General features: G+C 36.9%; 1 protein-coding gene and 1 pseudogene across 1 annotated transcript; both read right to left on the bottom strand.

Moving 5' to 3' along the window:
* Positions 1-11,996: 11,996 nt before the first annotated feature.
* Positions 11,997-19,930, bottom strand: LOC123805312 (annotated as a pseudogene).
* Positions 19,931-21,398: 1,468 nt separating this feature from the next.
* Positions 21,399-22,340, bottom strand: LOC123805540 (olfactory receptor 51A4-like). Its single transcript, XM_045818179.1, has one exon. The coding sequence runs from the start codon at positions 22,338-22,340 to the stop codon at positions 21,399-21,401; it is 942 nt and encodes a 313-aa protein (XP_045674135.1).
* Between the last annotated feature and the right edge of the window lie 1,321 nt (positions 22,341-23,661).

Below are 23,661 nucleotides of genomic sequence, written 5' to 3'. Positions count from 1 at the left end.
ACCTAACCAGGTGCTTACCGCAATGCAGTGGGCAATTTTCTAAATGAAGTCTGGCAGAAGATGTCCCTTTCTGGTATGATGTAGGTCATAGACACTAAGATGACAATCAGAGATTTCTTAAGGTGGTCTATGTATTTATTGTCAGTCCAGGCTGTCAGAAAAGCCAAACACAGAAACAAACGAGAAGAATCTGAATCATTCAGGAATTTTTTTCAATTTTGTAAAACGTGTCAGTCATTGGGACTGCACATTTAACAATCCCCAAAAATCCTTTGACCACATACAATTACCCATGGCTGAAACTCATAAAATCAGGTCACCAATTTTATGGTTATCTTATAAAAACAAAACATAAAGGGGAAAAGCAATGTTCTATAAATTGGGAAGGGAGGTAGAATTCATAAATTACTTCAAATCTGTTTATCTCTAATAGGATAACACTTGAAGTAATGACAGAACTAAAAGTTTATAATTATACAGTCTTGGAGTTAAAAGGGACCTTAAAAACACATAGTCTTATTCTCTTGCTTGTACAGAATCACTCTGAATCAATATGTCACCATCAGCTAACATATCATACCTTATTCCTAGTATTGGTATATTAAGTAGTACTCAAAGCCTTCTACTTCATGGTCGAACACTCAGATTATTTGTCTCCCTTGAATTGAGTTGCTACATGTTTCTAAAAGTTCCTATCTTCTTTTCTGTGCAAGTACAGAATCTAGTCTCACTTATACAAAATTGTTTCTTTTTTAACATACTTTCATTATTATTACTTAATGCCTGTCTTCTCCTATTACTAGACTATAAGCATAGGGAATTGTGGTTATACTGTTCACAACTGTATTTCCAGTGCCTAGTATAGTAACTGGAACATAGCTATAGCTTCATAGTTGTTTATTTAATTGAACACAATATCTAAAGTTGAAGACAGTAATACTTCCCTCTATTAGCTATCTCTTTTTCAGACTACACTTTCATATTCCATGAAATATGTGTGTGTGTTTGTTGTTTGTTTTGCTTTAGTTTCTTCATTTGGTGTTCCTCTAACAATGAAAAAAATAGTGCCTCTTAACATATGAAAACAATTTCTTGATTATTGGTTCAAAAGATTATCTTTTCCAAAGTCATTATGTTATAGGTTCTTTTTACCATTTTCTTCAGGATCTAGAAATTATTGAATCATTATTCAATCATCCACACAGTCTCCCTCATTTTGCTTGTCAGGGTTGACTCTTAGACTTTTCCAAGAATATTCAGAGTATGAAAGAAACTTGACTTTCAAAAAAGTGTAATTTCTTAGTGTTTCTGTCTCAGCTATCTGCTGTTATGTTGGATTTTGCTCTTCTTCCTAACCTCTAAGTGAGTGAATATCCAAAGTACTGTCTAGAGACCTGGTTTCCTTGGGCACCTATAATTTATTAAGTATAAGTGTTTGGAACTTAAGCAAAAGTTAAGGCTACAAATAAGGACATGATATCCATCATCTTATGAATGTACCTATCTTCTGAAACTTTTTATCTGAGTCATAGAACTTGCTTTTCTGTGCTAGATATGGCTAAAATTATCTCATGTCAATAGGCTGTGGCCATTTGTGTTCTGGCCTTTGTCTCACCATTGAATTGAGAACTGCATTGTTTTCAGAAATAGTCATTATTGTGATTTAATTTAAATGTAGAGGATAAGCACCATACATTTAATTATTTTACTATATAGTTATTATTAATTTAACTTTATTATAGTAACATGACACCCTGTAAATAACTTATATAAATTTTCTCATTTACATTCTTAGGCTATTATTTTTATCCATTTTATAGATAAGAAAACAAGTCTTAGAGAGGTATAATAACTTGTCCAAGGTCATGTATCTATCTACTTGCCAGGAGTCATAAAGAAGAATAATCATGTAATATTTGAGATATATATCCTTCTTACATATATCATCCAGGCTGAGCATTTCTAAAACATCCCTAGATATACATTTCCACCAATATGTACATTCCATCACTCCTTGGCAGTTCTGTAAGGTTTTCAAGTCTCCCTGGGGAACTTTTGAGTTGCTTTTGTTTCTACATCTAGCTTATCTCTTCAGGATCCAAAAAGGTGAAAAATGCAATGCAAATTTTGCCAAATATTATGAAAAAGTAGAATTACTTCTTACCTCCTTTGTGATTTTTTTTTTACCAAAATGACATTTTTCCTTAAGATGAATGAATGATAAGAAAAATATTAGAAGCAGGGAAGAATCCCTTAGACTCCCCATTTCTGCTTTGTAAGCACTGTTTTATAAAGCCCAGAGAGCCCTTTGGGATGACAAGCAAGAGCTATTTGGACAATAACACCACACTTTTGGAAAATTTTCCATGGGGTTGACTCAAGGGAAATTGATCTAGCACTGAGCTCATAATGCATTTTCAGATTGAAGAAATTGAGTTTGATAAGATCTTAGAGGCAATCTTCAAATTTAATAGCTCTTCATTAATTTTTACTCTTGGATCATTTCCCAGCACATCCTGGGACAGGTTTGCTAGGCATTTTAGAATCCCAAGTTTGGAAAGAGAACAAGCCATCAATATTGTGTATTAATTTTCTTCTAACTTGAAATTACATACCTCTATTTATATGTTTATACCAGCCATGTATGTTCCTTTTTTTTGAAGCCTTTGTTTAAGTTTTGTTGATTTTCTATTGACTTATCTGTCTTTCCCAAATTCATTTGCAAAAATTTTGTTTTTATAAATACAAGCTAAGCCATTTGTTAGTTATATATAGCATATATGTTCTCCTACCTTATGCTTATTTTTTTAGCCTTTTAATTCTGTTTATTCAATCAGTGAAGTTAGCCATGTTAGGTTATATAGAGTTATACTATATTTACTTTGAAGGCAGGAGGTTCTCTTTGGAACAAATAGGAGCAAACCATAGACCAGCAACCACATGTAGCCAGCCTGTCTTTATAATATATCACATCTAATTTATTTAATGCAATATCCTCATAATCTAGTTAGAAAGAGACGAATTCACTATAGATTCTCATTTTTTGTCTATAATTTTTGTAAGCCTTCTAACTGCCATTAATACACAATCGTGCATAAGTTCTCATACATTTAGTAATAATAAAGTGCTTGAGTGAAATGTTTTTTAATGTAATGAAAAATCATCTTAATATTTTGTTAAAGTAAATATGATTCAATATATTTTGAAAGGATCACTAATTACTATATTGTTTATCAATTTTCTGGGTGATGCCTATGTTGGTGGTCCAAGGAGATATGCCAATTAATTTAGTTATCAATCTTCTACTACATGGTTTTGGTAGATGGAAGAAAATATGTCAGTCATGTTGGATTTGCTTAAGAGTGACTAGTTTTGTCTAGAAAAAAAGGAAAACATGAAGATAATAATCAAGTCTTCCTTTAAACTTAAGAGTATAACCCATTTGTTAGTTTGCTGCCAAGAAGAGAAAAATTACTTATGTAAATTATCTGTCTTCAGTTATGTTGACTATAGAGCATTTCTTTGTGTTAAAATGTCTATGCACTTCTTATCCTTTAAAATTTATTACTATTTTTTCAATTATGCCACATTTATTTCTTCTCTTATTTGTTTATACTTATTTATTCTGCATTCTCTTCAGGTATTCTTGTGTTTGCTCTGCCTCCCAAGTTATCATTCTCTTTCTCATCTTAGTGTACTGACTGAGGCATGAATCAAAATAGAAGTGATGCCTAAGTTGGATGGGCTCTGTCCTGAAAACTGAAAGGTCTCTGATTTGGTTCCTGTCATGGCGTGTGCTTTGTTGTAGGTTTAGCCATGTGAAAAGCAACCAGTTGATGTTTCCCTCTCACATTGATATTTTTCTCCCTTTCTTCCTACCTTCTCCTCTCTCTAAGGAAAAAAATGTGACAATATAGGATTATCTTGGTCTTTTTTTAATTTTCTGGAGAGGTTTTAAATTTTTTTCAAGGACTTTTAAGTTTACTGTTTATGGTTTAACTTGGGAGTGGTTTAACGTTCACTTTCTAATATTAAAGGGATTATCTTCTGCTCCTTGGTTTATAAGAGTCATTTGAAATCATGGATAACTATTATACTGTACTGAACTATTTTTAATTTTTGTTGCAATCATATATTTTTAGTTCATTCTTGTAAATATTTAAATGTGTATTTTTAAAAATTCTGATGTATTTCAAGAATGGCAATGGTCTTAAACAACAAAAGGAGAAGCCTTTCAGGCCTATATACTTCAGAAACACAAACTGAGAAAACTCATGAACCAACACATACATGGGCACACACATGCTCAAATATGTTGGACATGTTTAATATGTGGTATGTATGAAACTTCAAATTACCAAGAAATAGTAATTAATTAAGTTTAATTCACTGGGTTAGTTATATTCAGTTAACTGAAATGTATTAAAAAGTATTTTTCTCATTGTATTACTTTTTTATAAACATGTAGTAACATGATTATAAGAAAGATATTTAACAATTGGCTTTCGGATAAACTCATGTCACAATTAAATACACATGCATTTTATGAACACTCTAATAGACACTTATAATAAGAATTTTTGCAATTTTAGGAATCAACAATTTATCAAGCATCATGAGAAGACAAAAAGGAAATCATAGGAAATCATCTCTAACTGAAAACTGAGGATCTCAGGAAATAAATCTGATTAAGAGATGGTCATGCAGAAATCAAAACAGAGTGTGTGTGAGAGGAGGAAATTGATAGAAAAGGGAGGAAGAGAAATTGATAGAAAAGGGCAAAGAAACTATTTTCTAAATGTGTGCAAAAAATGGAGGCATTTACCTCTGAGTTTCTTGCCATAGATGACCTTAAGATTTATAGCACCCCTGTATTTCTGAAAATGTCCTTAGACAAAATGACCAGGAGCACCTGCTTTATATAAAAAATACTGTATTTTATATATTCCAACATGTACATTCTTCACTTTTTTAGCATCTCAACATCTCTATATAATACTGTATTTTAGTATGTACATTCTTTATGTTTTAACATCTTTGAAATTCAAATTCAGATTACAAATTATGGTATCTTTGATTTGATGCAACATGGCACTTGTGTCTTCATGTTGGAACTGGATGGAAGTCTAGAAATTAACAGGCTTCCAACTTACCTGAGGACTTATGTTTATGAGGCCATCTTTCCGGGAACCATACTGAAGAAAGATATTTAGTAAAACTAAAATATTTAGGTTATACAGGCAAATAGATAAATAGGTGATCTATTTTGAAAATTATACTAATGTGCTCATATATCCCCAATATCACAAGGGCATATTCTCTCTGCCTAATTGTAACACATCTATATCTAGGCTCTTTTGGCCCCTTCAATTTTATATAGTGTACCACCTCTTGCGATGTTCTTCTGTAAACCTCCCACAAAAGTCCAATGTCTGATGGAAGAACCAAACAAAATAAACAGTAACAACAAAAACAAAATATAGTTAAAAAAGAAATCTTTAAACTGTTGTCTCCTGGTAAGGTTTGTATCCACTCATGCATGTCTTTGCTGTTCACCACTTGCAATACAAAAGTGTTTTTCATGTCTTATAAGTGGATTCATCCACTTTTTCAGAAATTTCCTTTTTAAAATTTTCTTTGTATTATTTTATTTTTTTAAATTGTTGTTCATTTACAGTTGTCCCAATTTTTCCCCCATTTCTCTCCCTTGCCCCACCTACATCCTGCCCCCACAGTTAATCCCCATTTTGTTGTCTATGTCCATGGGTCCTTTATACATGTTCCTTGACTAGACCCTTCCCCTTCTTTCCTTCATTATTGCTTGACCCCCTCCTTCTGGTCACTGTCAGTTCCTTATTTCCTTATTTCCATGTCTCTGGTTCTCTTTTGCTCATTTGTTTGTTTTGTTCATTAGGTTCTACTCATTAGGTGAGATCATATGGTATTTGTTTTTTGCTGCCTGTCTTATTTCACTTAGCATAATACTCTCCAGTTCCATCCATGCTGTCATGAGGGTAGGAGCTCCTTCTTTCTTTTTCCTGTGTAGTATTCCATTGTGTAAATGTACCACAGTTTTTTGATCCATTCAGTTTTACTGATGGGCACTTAGGTTGCTTCCAGTACTTGGCTATTGTAAATTGTGCTGCTATGAACATTGAGGTGTGCAGGTTCTTTAGAATTAGTGTTTTGGGGTTCTTAGGGTACAGTCTCAGTGGTGGAATTGCTGTGTCAAAAGGCAGTTCCATTTTTAGTTTTCTGAGAAAATTCCATACTGTTTTCCACAGTGGCTGCACCAGTCTGCATTCCCACCAAGAGTGTACTAGGGTTCCCTTTCTCCACAACCTCAGCAGCATTGGTTGTTTGTTGATTTGTTTATGATGGCCATTGTGGCCTGTGTGAAGTGGTATCTCATTATGGTTTTAATTTGCATCTCTCTGATGGCTAGTGATGCTGAGCATTCTTTCATATATCTATGGGCCTTCTGTATGTCCCCTCTGGGTAAGTATGTGTTCAGGTCCTTTGCCCATTTTTAATTGAGTTGTTTGTCTTGCTGGTGTTGTATTGTATGAGTCCTTTATATATTTTGGATATCAAACCATTGGCTCAGGTATCACTGGCAAATATGTTTTCTCATACTGTTGGATCCCTTTTCATTTTGCTAATGTTTTCTTTAGCTGTGCACAACCTTTTTATTTTGATGTAGTCCCACTTGTTTATTCTTTCCTTTATATCCCTTGCCCTAGGAGACATATTGTTGCATGGGATATCTGGAATTTTTCTGCCTATGTTTCCCTCTAGGACTTTTATGGTGTCATGACTTATATTTGTCTTTTATCCATCTTGAGTTTGTTTTTGTGCATGGTGTCAACTGGTGGTCAAGTTTCATTTTATTGCATGTAGTAGCTGTCCAGCTCTCCCAACACCATTTAATCGTGAGGCTATTTTTACTCCATTTTATGCTCCTGCCCCTGTGGTCAATTACTAATTGACCATAGAGACATGGTTTTATTTCTGGACTCTCTATTCTGTTCCATTGACCTATATGTCTGTTCTTATGCCAGTACCAGACTGTTTTGATTATAGTGGCCTTGTAAGATAGTTTTATATCAAGTATAGTGATCCCTTCTACTTTGTTTTTCTTTCTTAAAATTGTTGAGGCTATTTGAGGTTGTTTATGGTTCCATACAGATTTTTGAAATATTTATTCTATATCTCTGAAATATGTCATTGGTATTTTAATAAGGATTGCTTTGGGTATAATGGATATTTTAATGATATTAATTCTTCCAATCCCCCAAAAACTTGAAAAGAAAAGAGCTGTGATCCCTTCCACTGAGAACATGCTTTCTTCTAAGGAACCACAGTTGTGTGAATGTGGGTAGACTTTACACTGGGATGAGTTACTCCAGCATTTTTACCTGCACATTCCGAGTCAGTGGGCACATCAGTCCTTTCAGCAGAACCTGCCTTAGGCACTTAACCTTTCATGGCTCAGGTGTTCCAAGACAAAAAAAATGGCCCAAATGGAAGAACAGATCAAAGCTCCAGAACAAATACATCTAAGCAATGAAGAGATAGCCAACCTATCAGATGCAAAGTTCAAAGCACTGGTGATCAGGACACTCACAGAATTGGTTGAATTTGGTCACAAATTAGATGAAAAAATGAAGGCTACACTAAGTGAAATGAAGGAAAATACATGGGGATCCAACAGTGATGGGAGGGAAACTGGAACTCAGATCAATGGAGTGGACCAGAAGGAATAAAGAAACATACAACCAGAAAAGAAAGAAGAAACAAGAATTCAAAAAAATGAGGAGAGGCTTAGGAACCTCCAGGACATCTTTACATGTTCCAATATCAGAACCATAGGGGTACCAGAGGGATAAGAAGAAGAGCAAGAAATTGAAAACTTATTTGAACAAATAATAAAGGAGAACTTCTCCAATCTGGCAAAGGAAATAGACTTCCAGGAAGTCCAGGAAGCTCAGACTCCCAAAGAAGTTGGACCCAAGGAGGAACACACCAAGGCACATCATAATTACATTAGCCAAGGTAAGAATGAAGGAGAGAATCCTAGAAGCAGCAAGAGATAAGGGGACAGTAACCTACAAAGGGGTTCCCATAAGACTGTTAGCTGATTTCTCAAAAGAAGCCTTACAGGCAAGAAGGGGCTGGAAAGAAGTATTCCAAGTCATGAAAAGCAAGGACCTATATCCAAGATTGCTCTATCCAGCAAAGCTTTCATTTAGAATGGAAGAACAGATAAAGTGCTTCTCAGATAACGTCAAGTTGAAAGAGTTCATCATCAACAAGCCCTTATTATTTGAAATGTTAAAGGGATTTATCTAAAAAAGATAAAAAATATAACAGTAATATGACAACAAACTCACAGTTATTAACAACCACACCTAAAGCAAAAATAAACTAAGCAAACAACTAGAACAGAAAAAGAATCACAGAAATGGAGATCACATGGAGGGTTATCAGCAGGGGAGTGGGAAGGGGAGAGAGGGGGAAAAGGTACAGAGAATAAGTAGCATAGAAGGTAGGTAGAAAATAGACAGGGGTAGGTTAAGAATAGTATAGGATATGTAGAAGCCAAAGAACTTATATGTATGACCCATGGACATGAACTAAAGTGTGAGGAGGGAGATGTGGGTGGAAGGGGGTATACAGGGCAGAGGGGAATAAAGGGAGGAAAATGGAACAACTGTAATAGCATAATCAATAAAATATATTATTAAAAAATAAAAAAAATTCTTCCAATCCCTTAATATGGTATATGCTTCCATTTATTTGTGTATTCCTTAATTTATTTTTTCAGTGTTCTATAGTTTTCTGAGTAAAGGTCTTTTACCTCCTTGGTTAAGTTTATTTCCAGGTACTTTATTTTTCTTGTTGCTATAGTAAATGGGACTTTTTCATAGTTTCTGTTTCTGATATTTCATTGTTGGTGTATGAAAATGCCTTCAATTTCTGAATATAAACTTTGTATCCCACTGTTTTGCTAAATTCACTTATTGGGTCAAACAGTATTTTGGTGGGGTCTATAAAGTTTTCTATGTACACTATCATATCATCTGCAAACAATGGCAGTTTTACTTCCTCCTTTCATTTATGTAAGATTTCTAATCCTTGGCATTACTGATATTCTGGGCTGGATAATTATATTTGCAGTGGGCTTTACTGGGCATTATAGTATGTGCCCTGTAAGATGGTTAACAGCAGCCTTAGTCTTTATCCAGCAGATTTTGATTATACACGTTATCTCCCAGGTTGCCACATCCAAAAATATTTTGAGATATTGCCAAATGTCTCCTGGTGGAAAAATGGTTCCCAGTTGTGAGCCATTGTTTTAGCAGGCCCAGAGTTTGCCCTTTTTTCCTCCTGGTACTATAGTCCATATTTCAGGAACATAGGGAATAGTCACGATGACCATAAATTCCCCCTGCCCTTATGGGTATTTTTTTTAGCTTTAACTTTATTTTCATTTTATTTTATTATGGAGGTATGAAACAGACTTAACATACAGATTTTTTTTGAGAGTGATGAACATGACATTTTTGTACAATATCCTGGAAGAATTAAATACCCATCAAGCCCATTTAATTATGCCTCCTCTTACTAACTGAGACAAGGGAATGCTTTTGCAGCTTTGTGCTGCCTATCTTTACAATGGGAAAATATGAGCTGAATTTCTTTGCTGTGCTACAGCCCTCAATGTCCATGGTTGCATGTGACATTTTAGAAAATTATGCATCTCAGACACAGAAACACTTAGTGCTCTGATCTGATGATGGAATTTTCTATACTAAGAAAGCATTGTGGGTGGGAGGTGGGGATGGCTGGGGTGGGGGCGGAGAGAAATGGAACCAACTGTACCTGAACAACAACAAAAAAATAGAGAGGAAAAAAATAAAATTCTATGGCACACAAGAAAAATAAAAATAAAAATAAATAAAACTACTACTCTTATAATCATCATAATAAAAAAAGAGCATTATAGAAATAGATGCAATGCTTAATGTGAAAGCTGGAATGTAGCCAAGATAACACATTCCTGGGATATAAAATAAGGTTTAACTCTAAGTTTCCTGTCTTTGTGGAACTCATTAAGCCAACCTATTAGAACCTCAATCTTGTCAACTAAAAAAAATAAGAAAAATGTGCCCTGACTAGTGTGGCTCAGTGGATTGAGTTCTGGCCTCAGAACCAAAGGGTTGCTTGATGGATTCCCAGTCAGGGCACATGCCTGGGTTGTAGTCCAGGTTCCCAGTTGGGGGCATGTGAAAGGCTACCACACATTAATGTTTCTCTCTCTCTCTTACTCCCTTGCTTTCTCTCTGTCTAAAAATAAAATAAATACAATCTTAAAAAATAAAAAAGTAAGAAAAATGCTTTATAAAAGATGAGTTATTTTGAAAATCAAAAGAGAAAATATGCTTAAAAATTCCCAGAAGCATATCTTGTATATATTAGAGGTTATAAAGCAATGCTTATACCTATAAAAATTTTTCATTAATTGTTAAATACTAGCTAGTTACAGGCTGATTATTGCTCTTTAAACATTTGACACTACTGGAAGTCCCTTCTTTATTTACCTGAGGAGAAAAGTGTAGGAGAGTTGACTTGGTGTGGCATGTGAAGAGGACTTAGGTCAATGAGTGGACATAAGAAAAAACTAAAAAAAATTGTACTGTGATATAAAAGGTTTGTAGATCATGTTAAGAAGGGAAGTTGGATTTTTTTTTGTCACCCTTCAAACCCAAGACAATAAATTCTTCCCTAAAACCACATGCTTTTTTCTACTTTAAAAACCTTTGCACATCTGTGATATGCCTACCTTTGAAATACACAACTTAAAAAAGTTATATTTGATCTATATGAATTATTACTGAACTCTTCAATATACAGTTCCCAATTCCCCAAACATAGCCTCATTTTCACCTTCAATTGTTAAGAATTATTTATTGGAGATCTACTCTGCATTACAAACAACCTAGATTAGGCAAAAAGAAAAAAAGTATTTTCTGTCCCTTCACTGATGGCACACTCTACTAAGGAAGTAGAAAGAAAAGAAATAAACAACTATACTTGTAATTAAAATTATAATAATGAGTAAAAGAAATAATAAAGGATAAAAACCAATTAAAGAAATTTTTTAAAACAAGATCAAAATTAGAACCAAGGGATTAGATAATCTATAATAAAATTAGGTTGAAACTTAAAAGAAGTGATAGAAAGGAGTTATGTACAATTGAAGGAAAGAACATTCTAAGAAAAGGGGTCAGGTGTGCAAAATTAGTAAATGTAACAAATTTTCAGAAGGCCAATGGGGCTGAAGTTTGATTTGTGATATTGTTGGAGAGGTAGGTCAAGGTCATCTATAGCCTTATAGTATATACTTTATTGCTATAATTTTATTTCAAAGAAATAAGAGTTGATATTTACATCATTCACATTGTCTTTTAAAAAGATCACTCTCACTTGTGTAGATAATCACAATGCTGCAGGAATAGACACTTAGAAATCAAAGGGATTACTGAAATATTTAACAAAGGAATGCTGGTAACTATTAGGATGATTAAAACAGAAATAGAGAGAAGAAAATATAAAGATATAATTTGAGTCTAGAATCAAAAGAACTTAGTATAAATAGGTTGAATATGGAGATAAGGAATCAATTTTTGTCAGAAGGATAAACATTACCATTTGTCTGTTTTGATTAGAATTTGTTGCTTTTATCAGAGATGATATGAAAAGGCATTTATTTTATTTTATGTTAATTGAAATAGAGACACCAGGAAATGGACTCCCTGTTTCAGGTTTTATGCCCATTCTCAGTAACTAGTTTAAATGAAGTAAATCTGATGATATTAACAAAAATATATTCATCATTATTTTGTCAAATACTAGGTTTTCCTAAACTCACCTAAAATCTCTTACCCAAAACATTCCTCCAATGTGGGTTTTACTCTGTCTGACTGTTATATCTACTTTTGGCACAATTTTGCTACAACTCTTACTCTAATCTGTCTAGTTTTTACATAGTACACAACTGGGATCATCACTGGAGGCACAAGTAAGAGAACATTTGCCATGAGAACTTTGAAAAGAGGAGAGACATGTTGGGCAAAATGATGGACAGTGGTAAGCTTGAGGTTTGGCAGATAGAAGATGATCACTGCACAGATGTGTGAAACACAAGTATTGAGGGCCTTGAGCTGCTCCTTCTGGGATGCAATTCCCAGCACAGTCTTGAGGATCAGGAAGTAAGAAACAGCTATGAGCATAAAGTCTACCATACTACAAAGTGCTACAAAAAAGCCATAGATGACATCATTTTTTTTTTGTCAGAGCAGGCCAACTTCATAACATCTCGGTGGAGACAGTAAGAATGGGATAATTGGCTTTTCTGGCAATATTTCAACCTTCTGAAAATGAATGGTAGGGGAAGAAACAGGAGGAAGCTTTTGAAAAAGAACACCATTCCTATTTGGCCAACTCTGACAGTAGTGAGAATGAAGCTATATCTCTAGGGGTTGTGGATGGGTAGAAAGTGGTCCAACAACATGATCAGGAGCACTGAGGACTCCAGTAGCATGAGTCCATGGATGAAGAATTCCTGGGCAAAGCAGGGATTGGCAGAAATTCCAGGAGCATTGAACAAAAAGATCCTCAACATGGTGGGCGGAGAAGATAAGGACAAACCCAAGTCAGACAGGGCCAACACGGACAGGAAATAGTACATGGGCTCATGCAAGGAGGGCTCTGTCTTGATGACAAAAAGGATGGTACAGTGTCCCAGAAGAGGAAGAACATACACACTGCAGATGGGGATGGAGATCCAGACATGTGCATATTCCAGCCCGGGAATTCCAACCAAAAAAGAGGTGGTTATTTCAACATGTGATATGTTGCTAATAGACACGATACACTGAGGGCCCTGCAATAAAACAGATTCCTGAATTAGTAAAACATGAATATTTTTAAGTTTGGTAGAAAAAACAATTGTTGAAAGTTCTGGTTTATTTCCAGCTTCATTTGAAAAAAAGTTTAACAAGTCACAAAGTGACAAGGGGAAATAAAATAAACTTGCCTTTTTTCTTTGCTTTCATTTTTTTCCTCTTTTATTTTTAATTAAATGTATTTAGGTGATATAAGTTAATAAAATTATACAGGTCTCAGGTGTACAGCTCTATAAGACATCCTCTGTAAATTGCATGCTGCATTCACCACCTCAGGTCAAATCTCCTTTCTTTTTATTTTTAAAATTAAATTAAGCCCTTTCATTCCTGCTTACTTTATTGTCATCTTGCAGCAGAATATCTGGACAAGAGCAGCAAGGAGACACCTATTTTTAGCTGTCTAAATCTAAGATTTTATGAATTAACTAGATAAAAGGGATTTAAAAGTTATAGCAGAACCAGAGTTAAAATTTATATGGCATTGATTGCATTTATTGTTTGGGGTGCTAAACATAATGATTTCCACAATTACTCTCAAGGGGGCCTTAAAATTCACACTCAGATTGCAGCATAGCCCTCAGGATATGATAAAGGTGATAGGGGACTCAAGAGTTGGAGAATTTTACTTTAAGGCAAATAGTTATTAGTCTAGTAAGTAATGCATATGCTAAGCTTTTCTTTAAGAAACTAAATGTAAGGCCCATCCTGGCTCCTGGGAAAGACAGCTGAGCTCCTGGGGCACTGGTAAAGATTATTGCCTGGGGAACAAGTGGAGGCATCTGGGTCATTTTGTTCCAGGGAGAGACAGAAGACCACCCGCTCCTGGGAACAGCTAACTGCTCAGGGCAAGAATACTACATTTTTTAAATCTAATTTTCCCTGAATTTCAAAACACCTCATAGCACTTCTTTTTCTGTTGTAAACATCTGTCCTTGAAAGAAAATGTAAGATGGTCTGTTAGGGCATGAACCCACCATCTTTTCAGATCGCCAGCCATCTGAATAAAGTGCTATGGTACCTTTACCTTTACCTTTTACCTTTTACCTTTACTGTTATGGTAAAGGTTCAACCCCTGTCTCTGCTTATTCATTTTGGTGTGTGAAGGGGGCACGAGCTCCAGTGTGTTTTCTGGCTTTAAAGACATGACATTTGATATAGCTCCCCAAGAAACAAGTTGATGAATTGCAATAGGAAAATTGATTATGTGGGTTTTTCCCCATGTAGTAAAGAGAAAATGGAGGAAGTGTGGGACAGGTCATTTATAATAGTGACAACACTGTAATCCTTGCCTCAAAGGGACAATTATTACCACCTTCATCCCTCTCCTTGCCCACTGTGCCATTTACATTCCAGTCATAATCATTATGGCTCACTTAGTGATATCTATTTTTAGTTTTAGAGACTTTTTTGTGGCAGGGCATATTTGATATCTATTTGAAATGCCTTGAGGCTCTGGGTCATTTGGTTCTTAATTGTTATTTGTTGAATGAACATAAACTATCTTTTGTAACAAGAATCTAAAATAATGGAAAACTAAAATAAAATAAATAAAGGTAAGCACTGAACATGGATGATTATCTCTCTCTGGCACTAATTCTGTGTCCTAAGTGTTGGTTATGAGTGAGGGAATCATCAGCCCCAGAGGGTCAATGTTAGTTTACAAGTAGAAAGACACAAGGAATAAAAGTAATATTTAAATTATAATGCATACATTTCAGTATAAAAGTGCCTGTCTGATGTTTAGTGTTGACATAAAAAAAATTTTATTGAAGATAATGTGTTTGTGTAATTTAAAAAATATAACTATTCCCAAGTGTTAATGGATATACTGTAAATAAATATAAAGTTAAAAAATGTGTTGTGCTTTTACAACAATTCTTGATCACTAGATTTGCTATTAGTTATAAAGTAGAATCCAGGGTATTGCTCACTATACTACCTTGTTCTTCCCTTGCTTTATTTTGTCCTCTCATATATTGCAATAGACTTACTCATTTCTCTTGTATATAATCAATTACTTCACATTTCTTCCAGGTCCTTCTGCCCTACACTGCTATCCTATTTTCCAATGCACCTTTTCACATACCTTGTATTTACCATAAAGAATGTTCTGCTTGCTTCATCTGCAACCTAAATACTGCCTGTGTTCCACTTCAATATTTTGAGACCCCGACTTTGGTCTCATCATGTCTACTACCTTGTAAGTCTAAAATATTGTGTGGAAATTTTGCATGTATGCAGATATTAATACTCAGGGTCATATATGTCCTCAAATTCAACTTACATGGACCCAGGTACAGAGCTTAAAAGGTCCTTTAGACTTAGTTCCCTGAATGTTAAAAAGCAAATTTTAGTTTTTCAGTAAGTTGTAAATGAATAATAAAAGTATAATATGTCATCCTTCTCCAGAATACATCTCACATACATCTACACCTCATTTTGTAATATAGCTCTCCCCAGGGCATTTCAGGCAGCCATGGAGGCGGCCAAGGCGGTATTTGCTAGAGTGAGACCCCACACACCCCATGCCATCGTTCCTATTGATGTACATCACCCCACAGAAGGCTGGTCCCAGATTTCAGACTGCACTTGGTTAAGCTGTCTCCAAGGAGGAGTATTTCCCAAAAGCTGTACTAGAATAATGTGCTGCTTTATGAGGAGGCTCATTAGAGATGAGTCATTAGTTTAGGATTCTCACACATTCTCAATTTCCTAGGCAGACTCTTCAGTGCTCTCTCACTCCCTTCCTGGTCACTGTCCCTCTCTGAGCCACTTGGGTGGCTCAAGACATCTGGTTCCCAAAAGAAAAGATACCCAAAAGATATTTGGTTCACATGAAAATGTTGTAGCCTCTCAGGGCTGTCAGCACCCCTGTTTTCTTAGTCATACACAGGACATGCTTATGTTGTACTTGTGTTGAGTCCCACTGAACTCTCACCACCATGAATCCACTGAAATTCTGTGCCACGGGGCTCCCTAAATGTGAGTGGTTTTGCAAGGAATGGCAGGTGCTCACATTGTGCACATCCCTTCTGCTCATGTGCATGCTCCATTGTCCTGTTGGACCTCACTTGAAAACCCAAGGTCTAAGATAAAATTATCAAGAATCTTAAAATGGTGACAGTGGAGCATTAAACACAGCACTGAGTACTCTTGAGTGTGTCCACTGTGAGGTAGCACAGTCTGGATTCCGTGAACTTGCTCTGCACCTCTGTCCCTGACCTAAGTTCACATCCTGGGCTTAGGACATTTTGAATGTGTGAACTTGAGAGTGTTAGCAAACATTAGGGAAGCTCAGTTTTCTCATTTGTAAAATAAGAATGCACATACTGCTTGTTTTCAGCATTTCTAGGAAGCCTTTGTTCAGTATCTATCATAGTGCTGACAATAAAATGTAATGTGAGCCTTCAAGCCAATAGGGAGGGATAGGTAGATAGATACACTGTGCCTCCTTGCACAAGAAAAGAAGGACAACAACACATTTAAAAACTAAAAACAATGAGACATGACAGAAAACCAATTGTATGGAAGTCTGACAACCATGGAGTTAAACAAGAAATATTCATCCAGACTGGTAGGAAAGTTAGAGAGGACTTTCAGCAGGCTGAGTCTGGAGGACAGGGCAGGTCAAGGCAGTGGATGGTGGAGTGGGTGGTCCCACATTTGCCTGTGGCAAACAGGGAGGAACATCTGGGGAGCAGGGAAGACCATGCAACCCAGACTTCCAATGTCGGGAAATAAAGCCTCAAAACCTGTCAATGAAAACAGGTTCAATGAAAAAACCTGTGGGGGATTAAGGCAGCTGGAGAAACTCCCAGCCTCACAGGAGGGTTAGTTGGTGAGACCCAAAGGGTCCTAAAACATACACAAAACCACCCACCTGGGAATCAGCCCCAGAAGGGCCCAATTTGCCTATGGGTAGTGGTGGAAGTGAGTGAAAGCTGGCAGAGAGGTTAACAACTGGCATTGTTTTTTCTCAGGCCACTCCTCCAAACAGCATGACAAGGCAGAGACAGGGTTGCCCTGCCCTGTAGAATACCTAAGGCTCTGCCCTTAACTATGTAACAGGCACCCTGAGATGACAAATAAAAATGGCCCGAATGAAAGGCCAGATCAAAGCTCCTCAAAAAATACAACTGAGCAATAAAGGAATAGCCAGTTTATCAGATGCACAGTTCAAAACACTAGTATCAGGATGCTCACAGAATTGGTTGAGTATGGTCACAAAATAGAGGAAAAAATGAAGGGTATAAAAAGCAAAATAGAGAAAAACGTACCAGGAACCAACAGTGACAGAAGGAAAACGGGGCTCAGATGAACAGTTTGGAGCAGAAGGAAGAAATAAACATTTAATCACAACAGGGTAAAGAAACGAGATTTCAAAATAATGAGGAGAGGCTGAGGGACCTCCAGGGTAGCTTTAAACATTCCAACTCCCCAATCACAGGGGTGCCAGAAGGAGAAGAGTCTGAAAATCAAGACACTGAAAACTTATTTGAGAAAAGAATGAAGGAGAACTTCCCCAAACTAGCAAAGGAAATAGATTTTCAGCAAGTCCAAGAAGCTCAGAGAGTCCCACAGCTGTTGGACCAAAGGAAGCACACACCAAGGCACATCAGAAGTACATTAACCAAGATTAAAGATAAGGAGAGAATCTTAAAAGCCGCAAGAGGGAAGGAGACAGTTCACCTTCAAAGGAGTTCCCATAAGACTATCAGCCACTTTCTCAAAAGAAACCTTACAGGCAAGAAGGGGTTGGAAAGAAATATTCAAATAGATGAAAAGCAAAGACCTACATTTGAGATTACTCTATCCAGCAAAGCTATCATCTAGAATGGAGGGCAGATAAAGTACTCCCTAGATAAAGTCAAGTTAGAGTTCATCATCAGCAAGCCCTGATAATATGAAATGTTAAAGGGACTTATCTAAGAGAAAGAAGAAGATCAAAACTATCAACTATAAACTGACAACAAACTTACAACTATCAATAACTGAACCTAAAAACACAAAAGTAAAAACAAGCTAAGCAAACAACTAGAACAGAAACAAATCACAGAAATGGAGATCACATGGAGGGTTATTGTTGGGGCAAAGGAGTGAAGAATGGGGTGAAAGTTACAGGAAATAAGTGGCATAAATGGTAGGTAGACAATAGACAGAGGGAGGTTAAGAATAGTATAGGAAATGGAGAAGCAAATGAATTTACATGTATGATCTTTGAATATGAACTAAGGTTGGGGGGCATCCAGGTGGGTGGTCCTGTGCAGGGCAGAAGGGTTAAATGAGGGAAAACATGATAAATGTAAGAACATACTAAATAAAATATGTATTTAAAAAATAGAAATACAATGTGAGTCAACAATGCCAGTCCCAGTCCTGACTAGTGTGACACAATTGGTTGAGAATAATCCATCAAGGGAAGGGTTGCTGATGCATGGGTCACCAGCCAGCAGTGATCATGGAACGCTGTGGATGGCTTGTCAAAACTCCAGAAAAACAAACACAGAGACAACCAGGTCCTGTGGGGGAATAGGAACAGCAGGGCCACTCCTCACATGGGGAGCACACCACTTGGTGGGGAAAGTGCACCGTTCTCTGGAGAAGCTTTTTATTGGTTTTGTTTGAATAAGAATTCAGGTAAAAGCTCATTACTCATTGCTAGGAAGTAAGGATCAAACAATAGATAACAAGGAAGTCTGAGGGCCTATTTTGAGTCAGGGTCAAAGAGCTATAAGACTTTAAAGAAAAAACTAACTTCCTCCTTGGACCCTTCTCATTCAACTGAGAGCATTCTAAACAAAGCAGGTTTCACAGGATTTTACATATTCTTTCTTAGGCCTGATCACCCAGGGAACCCGCCATTTTCAGCACAGAGTTGCACCACCCTGTCATTGTTTTAGGCTTAGGTGGAGCAAGGGAACTAAGCCAACCAAGAGATTAGGAGATTTTCTCCCAGACGATGAGGACTCAGGCTATGTCAAAGCTGAGGAGCAAGGGTCGATCACCCCCTTTTGCTGTAGCCCCCAAAGTCCTCTTTTTGGGGGCCTCCCACGTGATCGTGCTTGTCTTAGGTCGTTCCCCCCTTGGGGAATCTTACCAGCCTTTGGCTAACCGACCAAGTTGTGGGGTTTGGTTGTGAATGAAGTAGCAGAAGCAGTGCTCCTGCCAAGGAGATAAGCTTTTGTCTCCTTGCTGGCTTACGGGTCCAAGGGCATTCCCTCAGCCTTAGCCTAGGTGGGGGTTACAGCTTCTGATACCAGGCAGGGCCATTCCCAACAGGTTGCTGATTAGATTCGCAGTCAGGGAACATGCCTGGGTTGTGGGTTTGGTCTTAGGCTGGACACATATTCAAGGGACACGTTTGAGAGGCAACCAATGTTTCTCTCTCACATGGATGTTTCTTTTCCTCTCATTCTCCCTACCCTCCCCTCTCTAAAAGTGAAGAAATAAAATCTTAAAAAAACAATCCAGCCTCTATGTACTTGTAAATTTTCTGCCATTCAACTTTTAGAGCTCACTCTGTGATTCTTTTCCAGGTCTTTGCTCAAAAGTAACCAACATGCAAAGTCCTTCCCAGACCCATTCTGTCTGAAGTAGGTACGATTCTGAGGTGGACCCCATGATACTCACTCCCTGGTATACTGTCCTTGTGCAGGTGGAACCTGTGATTTAATGAGATCTAACTCTCATAATTAGGTTACTAACCCTTGGCTGAGTGGACATTACCCTGGGTGGGCCTGGCATAATCAGAGTAGCCCTTAAAGGAGAAGAAGTAGTTACAGACATTGTCCTGCTTCCACCAGTTCCATGCATGCAAGGATGGAATCTGCCAACAAACACATGAGTTTGGAAGAATATCTCCAGCTTTGAATAGGACTCACCCTGGATGACTCTTTGAGTGCAACCTTGTGAGACTTAAGCAGAGAACCCAGTGAACACAGGCCTTGATTCTTGTCCATGGATAATGTGAGATAATACATTTGTGTTGCTTTAAGCCACTAAGTTAGTGGTGGTTCATTATGTAGCAATAGAAAACTAATACAATGTCTAAAATACACTAACAGCATTCTCTGTTCCTCTTTCCTGTATTATTTTTCTTCATAACATTTTTTGCTACTTGAGTTTATATTGAGCATTTATTTCCTTGTTTAGTCTGACTGCCCCACTGGATGAAAATCTCCACAAAAGAAGGGGCTCTGGCACTTTTACTACTGACTTCCCAGCTCCTGAGAGCAGTGCTTGGCACACAACAGGTGCCAATAAATATTTGGTGAATGAACTCATAAACAAATATATGCATATTCAGTGTTTACCTAATTTTAAAAACAATTCTTACAGGTGTACTTCATTTCAAGCACACTTGGCTTAGGGAATCTCCATTTATGTATAAAAAGTTACTTTTGGTTTTAATTTTCTAAAAGAATATAAAATATGAAACAATATATCCAAAAAATGCTACTTAGGTGCATTATTTTAGGGTTATATATATTGCAGAAATGAAGGGAAATGTGACTATTTAACAGCCTCATTACAGTTTATTTTAACAAATGTAATTGCATTGTAACATAGAACATATAGGAGCAGGACAGAAGACAGATGATGCTGACAATGTGCACTTATTGAGGGACATCTCAGCTAGAAAAGCATGTTGAGTGGATGGAATGATAATGTGCTACCAATGCAATTTAATGGCTCAAAATTACTTTAAAAATAGTTAAGTGATGGCAGTGCCCAGAACATTTTAATGAATTATTTATAATTTTTATAATGGTCAATTGCTTTATGAGTTAAAATTCATATACAAATGCAAATGGACAAAATAAGTTTGTTAATACCCAATGCTTACCCCATTTGATCGTTAGTGATGCTTGATGATAAACTGGTATAGTCATTTTACTTATTTTTTGAGGGGGGAATTAACACATGGCTAAAACTATGAACAAGAGAAAGAAGAGATGTTTGCTGCTCTAAAAAGATTTCCACTGCAGTGGAGCCCAGGGTGGGTGCCTTCCACTGGCCAGCCTGTTATGCCCCTTCCCTTCCTACTGTGTACCAGCGGCAATGCTGTGACAGTATAGATTTGTCCTGAAATCATGAGACATTTCTCACAATAGAGGTGGAGTTTACAAAAGCACAGATTTACAGATGTTGATTTTCACTCTGACTGCCTGGGCTACTTTCTTTAGCCCACAGCTATGAGTAGGAGGAACATGAGATCTGGCATTTGGGCCACCTGTGGGGTGAGAAAAACATCCATTTCTCATTTGTGCCCATGCTTAGTAACTAGCTTAAATAAAACAAAAGTGATGATGTCAAAAAATATATATTCATCATTATTTGTGTCAAATATTGGAATGTCCTAAACTCTGTCATCTTAATCCCTTACCCAAAACCATATAAAGTAGTGGTTTTTACTCCATATGACTTTTATATCTGCTTCTGGCATAATTTTGCTACAACTCTTACTCTAATCTGTCTAGTTTTTATGCAGTACACAATTGGGTTCATCAGTGGAGGCAAAAGTAAGAGAACATTTCCCATGAAAACTTTGAAGAGAGGAGGCACATGCTGGGCAAAGCGATGGACAATGGAAAGAGTGATGATGGGTAGATAGAAGATGATCACGGCACAGATGTGTGAAACACAAGTATTGAGGGCCTTGAGCTGCTCCTTCTGGGATGCAATTCCCAGCACAGCCTTGAGGATCAGGAAGTAAGAGACAGCAATGAGCATAAAGTCTACCATAACACAAATTTCTACAAAAAAGCCATATATGACATTAATTTTGTTGTCAGAGCAGGCCAACTTCATAACATCTCGGTGGAGACAGTAAGAATGGGATAACTGGCTTTTCTGGCAATATTGCAACTTTCTCAAAGTGAAGGGGAAGGGGAGAACCAGGAGGATGCTCCTAAAGGACAATGCTATTCCTATTTTGGCAACTATGACAGTAGAGAGAATGGAGCTATATCTCAGGGGGTTGTGGATGGCTAGAAAGCGGTCAAATGACATGATCAGGAGCACTGAGGACTCCAGTGCTGTGAATCCATGGATGAAGAATTCCTGGGCAAAGCAGGCATTGGCAGAAATTCCAGGAGCATTGAACAAGAAGATCCTCAACATGGTGGGCAGAGAGGATAAGGACAAACCCAAGTCAGACAGGGCCAACATGGGCAGGAAATAGTACATGGGCTCATGCAAGGAGGGCTCTGTCTTGATGACAAAAAGGATGGTACAGTTTCCCAGAAGAGCAAGAACATACACGCTGCAGATGGGGATGGAGATCCAGATGTGTGCATATTCCAGCCCTGGCATCCCAACCAAAGAGAATATGGTGACTTGAACCTGTGATGTGTTGATAATAGACATGATGCAGTGAGGGCCCTGCAATGAAAGAGAGAGATGTTCAGTTGACAAAATATGTATATATCTGGAAATTTCACAGGAGGAAAAGCAGTTTTTGAAGTTTCTGGATTTATGTAGCACTTTTGACAGGGCAAAACATTTACATGGTTATCATACTTAGAACAATACATACCACATTTAGACTAGAATCTTCAGATGTCAGCTTGAAAAAAGTACTTGTGGCCATGTTTTTTCTTAGAGAATCTATTTTTATTTCCCATTCCAGTATGTATCTACATTCATTTTCTTTTTGTATGGTGTTGACTAGAAAATAATAACCTGAAGTGGACAATATCACAACTTAGGAGAATTTAAATTCTGCTGAAGATTAATTCCCTGAATGGTGAATAGTTCATTCATATAGTCACTGAAGAGAACAATTTTTCCTAGAGGAGTGACTTCTGAGGTGTTTCTCTGCTCAATATCAAGCTCTAAGTGGTTGATTGCCAAAAAATAAAAGTAATGTAAAAGACAAATAGATGAGAATATAAGAGTACTTACCAGACAGTGTATACTTTGGAGAGAACTTTTCAAACTGGCTTGAGGATTAAGCATAAAATGGCAGAGGTGATTGAGTTTGTCTGCCACCAAAGGCTTCTGCTGATACATGAGGGTTTGCATGTGTTTCCTCCTGCAGTCACCTGCTACAGGGACACTAGACTCTCTGGAGATTGCAGCCAGGTTAGGTCTGTCCTGGGAATAAGAATAAACATGGTCTGATATTTCAAATCCACAGAGACAGTTAATACTAGGGACCTGAAATAAGTATCTAGTCCTTGAATTACGGACTGTTTTGATTAGAGAGAGGTCCTTAATAACAAGGCATGGCAAATGTTGTGCACAATCTCTGAAACTCAAACATTACTCCCTTGCCTGGGAAATAGTCAATGCACAGATACTATGAGTCTGTGCATTTAAAGAAGTGATAAAATCAAACACCCAATGACACATACTTTTAACCTAGATTTTACTCCTTAAGCCTGGATTTATCTTTCCACATTCATCATAAACTAAATATCCCTTTAGACCAACTTGTCCAAATTAGATTTCTTTTCTGCCTTCTGAAATCTGTCTCTTCTTAGTGTCCCTTCATAATAAACTTTTATGCTTAACATTTCACAAGCGAAAAATCTGAGCATTTTGATCTCTTCTTTCCTACATTTTGTACATTTAGATTGCTCTACTTATTGAGGCTTGTTTACTACTAGATGTCAATTTTGAATCATCTAATATTTTGAATAGTAGTAAGTATTGTTATTATCTTCATTTAATCAATGAAGAAAAG

The sequence above is a fragment of the Phyllostomus hastatus genome, unplaced genomic scaffold (assembly GCF_019186645.2).
Source record: "Phyllostomus hastatus isolate PE091 unplaced genomic scaffold, TTU_PhHast_1.1 phas_scaffold_317, whole genome shotgun sequence".
Classification (NCBI taxonomy): domain Eukaryota; kingdom Metazoa; phylum Chordata; class Mammalia; order Chiroptera; family Phyllostomidae; genus Phyllostomus; species Phyllostomus hastatus.
Note: the sequence above shows the minus strand (reverse complement) of the source record. Positions and strands in the feature narration are given on the sequence as shown.